Source organism: Prosopis cineraria, unplaced genomic scaffold (assembly GCF_029017545.1).
Source record: "Prosopis cineraria cultivar Desert tree isolate PC_DT_omini unplaced genomic scaffold, ASM2901754v1 PC7, whole genome shotgun sequence".
NCBI lineage: Eukaryota > Viridiplantae > Streptophyta > Magnoliopsida > Fabales > Fabaceae > Prosopis > Prosopis cineraria.
Genome location: NW_026555338.1, coordinates 38,144,943 through 38,154,028, shown reverse-complemented (window position 1 = coordinate 38,154,028; position 9,086 = coordinate 38,144,943). Strand labels below are relative to the sequence as shown.

Here is a 9,086-nt window from a genome sequence, read left to right as displayed (position 1 = left end):
AATATTATATTTATTAAAATAAAAAATTATAAAAAAATTTAATATTAAATCTAAACTATTTTCCTTATTAATTCAAAAATAAGTAATATGGTCTCATCACCTTTAATGAGATCTAAACCATTCACATTAAATTTAAATTTTTAATTACATTTATTATAATAAAAAATTCTTAAAAATATAATTTTTTTAATAAATTTGTTCATTACCAACTTGAACGGTACAAATTTAATCTTACAAGTCCAATTTAATATCAAATTTTTTTATAATTTTTATAACTTGATTATCCATATGCATTTTGGATAGTTCAAATTTAATTTAAATAATTCATTTTAATAATAAAAATTCTTATAATTTGTGCAGATAATTTAAATGTATTCTAGACAAATAGATTCAATATCAATTTTTTTATAATTTTTATACTAATAAATATAATATTTAAAATATGTTAAGTTTAGTTTAGTTTAAAAAGAATAGTAAAGATCATTTTAGAATGCAATGAAAGGCCAATATTTGGCCACACCTGATGAGCACTTGGTCACCGAATGCCAGCGCCGTTTTTACCCGCTCTCTGACCTCTAGTGTGGCAGTTTTAGATGTTTCTTAATTACATTTTTGATGAATTGTGCTCCAAATTTTAAAAACTAGACATGCTATTTATAATTTATTGGATCATATAACTTGTAAATTTTATTTCCAGATGTTTGATTGGGACAATCATCCCGCTCCTTGGAACCTAACATAATTGAGCTCTTTTGCTTACCTGAGAAACATAATCGAGTATGAGGATGAGGATTACACATATACTGAAAAATAAAATAATTGGATACAATAAATGCCTCCAAAATATACTTTTCCACGAGAACTCGCCCCCGCGTCTGGAGCTACTCCTCAATCGAAACTTCTGTAGACATCTCAGCACAATTTACATTGCAGTTCCCACAGGAGACCATTAGAGGTTTCTTATGCCACTGAACCGGTGTTTCAGTACATGTAACGTCACATTCGATGCCAAGCCATGGTTCTCTCTAAAAAACATTTCGTAATTGAGAAGTCCAACTACCTTCAATCAATGTCCACCTGCTAGTATAATGCAACACATGCTGGCACATACGATCATTTTATCAGGTAAGACTACATCCCGCGTGCTTTACTTCGAGCATTGCGTTACTAGTTTCCCCATGTCTTTTTATGGTTTTGGGGGAAGGCACGTATCCTGTTGTTTATTTTGGCCATAAGCCTCCAACAGATCATCATACCTTCTTTTTTCTTTTTTAAAAGGGAGCAGCCAAGAAAAGACCACCGCCACATGGTTCGGCACATTTTTGTATGCATTTGTGGTTAGTGGACAATGGGCAGTCAGCACTCAGCAGTCAATCAAAGAACTGTCTTTTAAGATAAATCGAAGGTTAACAACAACAATAATAAAAGGAAACGGGAATAAGATACTAACTCACCATTAAATAAAACACGATTGATTCACAGTAAAATGCCACATTGACAGAACACTAAATGCTGCAACAAGACTTGCGTCCTAATGAATCAAATAAACCCTTAAACTGAATTTACATTTAAAGTTTCTTTCCTCATCAATGTTGCGGCAGCAGCGGTCTCTTCTCCAACATTTCATAATAAAGAACAAAAGTATCCTGCGAGTAGGTTGTCCATTAAGGTCAAAAATTATAAAGGAAATATAATTACGGGGAGAAGGGAAATAATAAAAAGCATATATCTACAAAATCTAACCTTGCGGAGTGTTTCAAATGTGTTTGGATCAAAACAGTGATACGATCCTCTCTCATACGTGTTTGTTTTCACTAGCGGCTCCATATTAGGAACTCTTACAAACCACAAACGATGCTCTTTGTGATAAAACCAGCCTCTGTTGTAACTGATAGCAAGAAACCTACCTTGTTAGTAATTATTGCAAAGAAAAGAAATCAATTCATAAGTCCCATATACGAGGGATGACTCATCTATAGCTCTTGCACTCAAATGAATATATTTCTATCTATACTGGCTAAAGCACATGAAATCTTACAATGGAGTCTGCCTAGGAAGCAGCAAACCCCTCTTATGCTCACCAGTGTCCTTTTCATCTCGGGTGAGAAAAAAAAAAAAAATTGGATCACTCATTCTCTTGGCGGAAACACAATCTCCACTTGTCATGAGAATGCCATAGGGTTCAGAAGCAAAATTTAAAAGCATTGACTTATGAGAGAAGTAAGCTCATAAGTCTTGGACACAATTCAAAAGGTAAACCATTATTTCATGTCACAGGAACTACTCTGGTGCACAGGAGTCACATCTCATGTCCATTAGACCAGACTCTCTTTCTATCTCACTATGGGTGAAACAAGACTTTCTCTTTCATCCAAACAAAAAGGATATACAGGTTTATCAGCACAGGTTTATCAGCCTTATAACTCACAGGAACGTGAGCAATAGACAATAGATTAAAGACAAGACATTTTGGTATGATACAACTAGTCTGGCACATCAGTAGTCATTGGCACCCACAAAATGAGCATGAGCTCATGAAATTTATGCTAAAATGAACAGAAGCAAAAAAAGAATGTAAAAAGAGTCAGGAAGGCCAAAGATCATGTGGAGAATTATTATGCAAGAGAATGGGGATAGAGAATAATAAGTCAATCGAGAGAGAGAGACTCTGGTTGGCATTGATTGATTGAGACACTTTTTCCTAGTTGCAATCCATTACATAATTAGGTGGCTCTTAGTTATTAGACAGAAATAAAATCAATGGTCCAAAAATGATGTAAGAGTTTAACTCTGGCTCTGTATAAAGATTAAATGGTCAAAAGGAAGGAATGTGCTTACAGCTCATTTGCGGCATATAGTTGAGCCTCATCTTTGGGCATGCTACAAAGAAAATAATAATAATGCTTATTATAGTGGAAAGCAAATCAGTGCAGAAGTGAACAAATAATAATGCCATTAAAAACACCTGTAAAATATGTAGAACAATGTTTCCACTGTAAACTTAGAAAAATAACTTTGCTGCACCACCAAAAAAAAAAAAGTTTTAGCATAAAACAGGAAAAGATATAACCACAATGAAAATTTTAAAATGTAATGAAGAGCATCTCACATGCAGGGCAGGTGGCTGTTTAGCATAGTAACATTGTGGCACAGTGAACTCTGGATCGCCCTTAGCTGGTTCATCAGACCATGGAGACCCAAAAGTCTTGTGAAGATTTTCTGATGAATTCAAATTTAAACCAAGTGTTGTAAGATCAATTCCTAATGCAAGAGAAGTTAGGTCAGGATCACTCATCCTTATGACACTTAACAAGCCTAGCAAGCCAAATGGATCTCGAGTAGATTGTGAAGCCTGCATGGATTTCATCCCCTGATCCCTAAAGGACTGATTCACTGCTGTCATTTGTGGAAGGCGGAACTGAGGCTGGTTCTGGTGCTGTTGATACTGCTGGATAAGCTGGTCATATGATCCCATACCAGAAACTGAATTTGGAGAATTTAAGGGCCTTAAGCCAATGCCAGGAGGTCCGCTAGTCTAAACCCAAATTCAAAAGTGATTATTTCAACAACTTGCTTTGACAGATTCATATGAACACAGAAAGAAACCCAAAAATTCAGCTTGAATGGTCACCTAGTACAGCAAGACCAGCTATAGTCAAGAATAAGAGAAAATGGCCTAGCTTAAAAAAGTGGTCTCAGTTACTCAAGTAAGAAAAGCAACCAGCATTAAAATTTGCAAACCTGTGAATGATAGGCTGAATGCGCTGGTGGAAATATTTCTGATCCATGTAGATGGAGAAGGTCCTGATTGTTTACAGATGAGAAGGAGGCACCTCCGCTACTGACTGAAGGAGCTTGCTGCTGCTGCGGACGATGTGAAGAATATGATCCCCCCAAGCTGAAACCAGCAGACCTCCCCATCTGCATATTGAAAGGCACAGAACAATGATTACAAAATTCTGTCCATGAACACCTGTGTGTGCAATGGTTTTTTTTTTTTTTCCTCCCCAATAACAAGAGTATGTGACTCACAGAGAAATGCTGAGATTGCATCATTGACACAGAATTGTCATGAAGTTGTTCTTTCTGGTGCATATCCATAGCATAATCCGCATTACCACCTGAAAAGCCCAATATGATCAAAAGCAAATTCTGTAGCAACTAAATGATTTCTCTACACAGCACAAGCAGAATTTCTAGAGCAAGCCTAAGAAATAGAGTGACTCTGCAATTTTAAGAGTCGATAAAGCATCATTGCTGAGCACATACCAAGCATAAGAATGGATGATACAGAAACCTGTAGCCATCTCACCTATCATAACCAATGACCAATCAAAGCAAGGGTATGGGGATAGAACATTGATGCATATGGCATTAAATTAAGCAAAAGCCAAAAAGGCACTGAATCCAAGCAAAGAAGTTCACTAGAAATGCACTCCCAAAATCCCATCTGAAAGAGAATATCATCTTAATATATGCTCAATATCTACAACCACGGACCCAAAACACACTAACCTTCAAAACAAGAAAAATGTATCTTTACACTAGAATAAAGCAGCCCAAACATAAAAAAAACTTGATCATATATCTGAGCCAAATAAAGTACAACACCTTTGAATCCAGGCAAAGCTGGAAAATCTTCATTTTGAATGCTGAATTCTTGGTTTTGTTGGACAATAGGACTTACACCAAGACCCTGCTTCCGTAAGGAACCTGAAATTTTTGCTTTACATCATTTTTATTACAGAATTTGGACATAGTGAGTGAAAGAACATTCTCATAAACATACCCAATTGTCCTTGAGGCCCTCCAGCAGAACTCGGACGGCTAGTCAATTGAGGGAAGTCATTGATGTCAAAAGGGGACCCGTCATTGGAATTAACATCATTCAACATCCCTAAGGAGTTCAAGTTATTTACTGCTTGAACATGGCTCTGAGAAAGTGGACCTCCACCACTGGGATAAGAATTTCCTAACATAGAAATTACCTGTGGTGATCCTGAATAAAGAATTCTTGTAAACACAAGCTTGTCTTGCCTAATATTACTGAGTTCATGATAACTAAAATATTTAAGTCTCAAACAAAAAGGTTTTTCTAGTGCATCTTTGATAAGAAAAAGATGGAAGAACATAGATGTAACAATCAATATATCAATGGACGTTAAACCGTGGAAGGAGATATAGTTATTGATAGTGCAGCAATAAGGCACTTAGATGTTACAGCACGAAGAGTTGAACAGACACGTAAAATATGGTGCACATTAAGCAAATTCACAATACAAATCATAATGACAAATATATATTTTAAAAAGAGAGGCAAAAAGGAGAAAAAAAGTATTATGAGTGGCATGACCCAAGAACCATGTCAAGTCAAGTACAAGTTTTGGTAGGTCTAGTACACAAATACTCCAACAACTTGCAATCCCCAACAGTGTAGGTACAAGAACTAAACGTTCAATCTTCAATCAATGCCCATTAATAGGTGATGGGACCCCTATCTACTGGGCCAAAGCTTAATCACATAACTTGCATGACGTGTGTGCAAGATATAGAAGGCTATCGGCCAAAAATATGTGAGCCAGTCGTTCGAGTGAGGGGTTAAGGAAATAGTGAGTGTTTGTGTGATGCAACTAGCACTCTTGAATTGCAAGGAACCAGTGTGCTGATGTGCCAGTGTATTTTCCTTCATATTTTTCAGAATTGTAACCAGTAACTAATCTTGCTTGGACTCACACTCCGGCAGAATTGCTGCTAATTTTTAGTATCATTTGAAATTCAAAGGATCTGACAGAAAATATGAAGATGACCTCAGACAATAAGGATCATCTTGGAAAGAAAATATACATTCAAGCCACTCCAATGTATTAGTGAAAAACAAAATGAATACCTTGAGGAAGGACACCACTCATCAATCTGTTTTGTCCTTGCACGTTTAAACCACCAGAGCCACTGTTCACACTTAAATTTAGTCGAGAAGCAAGTCCAGGTACAGACAGCCCTCCAGCAGAGCTTATGCTCCTACCAATGTTCCCCCCACCAACCATGTTTCCCATTGAACTTGCAGTTCGAGCACCTGCATTTCCCAAAATTGGGGATACTCCCAATCCTGGAACAGCATTTCGGTTACCAATTGGAGCAGATGTTGAAAGGATCCCAGGAATAGAACCTCCAACTCCATTTGTGCTACTACTAAATCCAGGATTTCCTACAACACTTATACCTCCTCTATTGGTGACTCCTGAATGTCCATGGGAGCTTCCGTGAGATAGCTGCAAATATGATAGAGAAGAACTGTGAAAAAATAACACGTGATGTGAAAGGGGAGATAAATGAAAGAGAGAACACAAAGTTTAAAAGAGTAGTCTTGTTACAGCATACATACATGAGCAAAAATACCTGAGATAGGGCTACAGGAACATTACTGGACCCAAATCTTCCGCTAGAAAGGTTTCCTGCAGGTTGTTGAACCCCGCCAGATGGAACACTATTTATTGTCGAGTTTCTTGATGCAAGTGTGCCTGGCATGTTGGGAACATTAAAGCTCCCATGAATATTATGCAACCCTTGAATAGGCCCTGCAGAAATAAGCTAGCAATTATACAACTAAATGGGGGTGGGGACTCAATAAATCCAGCAAAATATGCTCACCGGTGTGATGAAATACAGGGGACACTGCACCAGACTGACCAGAGAATGATGTAGCAAAAGACCTTCCAGCACCATCAGGAAGATTTGAAGCAGATCCGTTCAAGGAAGACTGAAAAACAGAACTTTGTTACAATTTACATTGATGGTTGAGACTCAAGACTATCAAGAAAGATTGACAACCAGTAGAGGAGAAAAGCAAAATCTTATGAGATTTAAAACTGATACATAAAGTTGCAAAGATTTACACCCATTCCATGTAATGCACAAAACATGCATGTGTAAGAGATCTTCACCAACAGAGTAAAATTTACATTTTAACAAATAATTTCAGGAAACAGCAAAAACAGGCATCCGTAGAATGACAATCAAAGATATTTATTATTTATTTTAAAAGATACCAAAGAAGTGCTTCACTGACAGAGTAAAGAATCTATGAACTCAGAATGAAAACATCTTTAAAATGAACATGAATTTTGTTCCCGCGCATAAAAAAAAAAAAGTAAAGTATCAAGCTTAGGCAATTGTTGCTTCCTCTCTTCACCTGTAAACACTCCGATTCAACTCGAGCTGGATAACCACTATTTGCATTGGTGCTACTTTCTTATTAGATAGTTCCCAACACATCAAACAGGCATCCCAAATATGTTATCATAACGCTTTTGAAATATCCAACAAGTGTACCCTCAGATGTGAAGCCCAATAATCAAACAAAAAGGCACATTATTTATATACCAAACAGATCTACAATCAGAAAGTCCAGGAAACAAATAAAATACAATAATAATATAATATAATGAACTCTAACACTTATTATTGAGGACTAAATGGTATTCCAATATCGGCCATCTGATGCAGTGTGCAAATAGTCTCTTGAAGAGGAAATTAAAATAAGAAAAAGCACAAGACTGAAAATTTTTAGTAGGACATAAGGGAATACATTTAGTAGGCCTGACATTGCATAAATTTCAAGAGGTCATGCAAGAAGTCATCCCTTTGCTGAAAACAACTCTTCTTATAGTCAATATCAACTGACGGGAGACCAAGCAGAAGATCCTTTCCTCGCAACTACTCAAGAGTCTGACAAATTGTAAGAGACAAAACCAGACACCATATGATCCACTTGTAAGCTAAGCATCCCTCTAAAATAAACCAGACCAAAAAGGTAGGAAGCAGCAGAAATATGGACATAGAGTGAAGTTTAAATAGAATAATTCCTCTCAAAAGAATCTCATGCCGTTGACCACACTAGAAAACTGAGATCTATCTAGGTTATCTCATTCATTCCTTTGAAACCAAAGCATGTGACTCAATAAAGACAAACCATTTGCCCGTATAAAATGAGTGAGAAAAAAATGCACAGGTGACAGAGGTAAACGTTTGTGTGCTTTCAGCATTAATCATATAATCTTGTACTCTGAACACTTCTTGGTGTCAAAATCGAGTGTATCATTAACACCTCGAAGCTGGATGATGGACACGCAAAATTCAAACAATACTGTAATCTAACTAGAAATTGTAGCTCCTTTGTTCACAACCCTGACAAGATAATTAGAAAGAGGAGCCCATTTCGAAAGCATAACGTCCAGTTGAAACAGATTGTCGCTATATATTCAATATCCGAAAGGATATATTTCTGATCTGAAACTAAACTGTTTCTTTACTGTCCCTTATTACTTAATATCTGCAAAGATATGATCATCCAACTGGACATTTCTTTCAGAATTTTGAAGGATAAAAAACAAGACACAATACCATTGGTATAGAGAAGTTTCACTTCAGCAAATAATAAACACCAAATATCCATGACACCAAAATTTGCATGCTTGTTCATCAGAATATCTTAACAGCACACATATTAAATGAACAAATTCTTCCTTTCCGTCCTGAAATTACACCTATAGAAAACAGAGTCTCTGATAGGAGTCCCTCCGAGAAACCCTAACAATTAACTAGTAATCAACAACGAGGATCTAAAAGGAGAAAATAATGAAGTCGGAAGCATACTAGATCGAACTTGGGAAGGGGCAGAATCAACTCGGTCTGGATTAGATAGGAGAAGGACAAAGGAATGAAGGGGTAATTGAAGAACAGATTAGCGATGTAGGAAGAACTAAGAGCCTGAGTCAAAGAGCGAGTTCGTGTGCCCTAAATCGGAGTGAGATGGACCTGGATGAAGATCTGGTCGATCGGGTTAATCTTCCGAAAACTTTTTGGGACGACGAGATTTTTTTTTTTTTTTTTTTTGGCTGAGGAAGACGAGAATTAGATAATTAGATAGTTGAATAAAAATTAAATCGATACTTATAAATTTTATGCTTGATCTTTTATTTTTTATACAGTACATTGGAAAGAATATAAGTCTGAATTAAAAACTCTAAAAAAGTGTAATAATACAAAACTAATGTAAATTTTTTCGCAGAGCCAATTTATTTTAAAAT

At 36.4% G+C, this 9,086-nt stretch overlaps 1 protein-coding gene and 1 non-coding gene across 10 annotated transcripts; one reads left to right on the top strand and one right to left on the bottom strand.

Annotated features, from left to right (window-relative positions):
* Positions 1-1,422: 1,422 nt before the first annotated feature.
* On the bottom strand, positions 1,423-8,896 carry LOC129315674 (probable NOT transcription complex subunit VIP2). 9 transcript variants are annotated; one of them, XM_054959570.1, is made up of 15 exons: positions 8,653-8,894; positions 7,586-7,725; positions 6,649-6,757; positions 6,397-6,575; positions 6,221-6,269; positions 5,888-6,106; positions 4,790-4,999; positions 4,612-4,713; positions 4,033-4,121; positions 3,742-3,921; positions 3,110-3,535; positions 2,966-3,018; positions 2,839-2,880; positions 1,744-1,888; positions 1,423-1,646 (listed from the first exon to the last, which is right to left on the bottom strand). In XM_054959570.1, the coding sequence occupies exons 2-15, from the start codon at positions 7,601-7,603 to the stop codon at positions 1,587-1,589; spliced, it is 1,881 nt and encodes a 626-aa protein (XP_054815545.1). In that variant the 5' UTR covers positions 7,604-7,725; positions 8,653-8,894; the 3' UTR covers positions 1,423-1,586. The 9 variants fall into 9 exon arrangements, with proteins under 9 accessions (XP_054815545.1, XP_054815544.1, XP_054815539.1 ...); XM_054959569.1 differs by having other exon boundaries at positions 4,790-4,972; positions 5,888-6,269; positions 8,653-8,896; XM_054959564.1 differs by having other exon boundaries at positions 5,888-6,269; positions 7,586-7,787; positions 8,653-8,895.
* LOC129316930 (small nucleolar RNA snoR35) lies at positions 6,649-6,729 on the top strand. Its single transcript, XR_008594856.1, has one exon. It is a non-coding gene; the product is annotated as a small nucleolar RNA snoR35 (small nucleolar RNA).
* Positions 8,897-9,086: the final 190 nt, after the last annotated feature.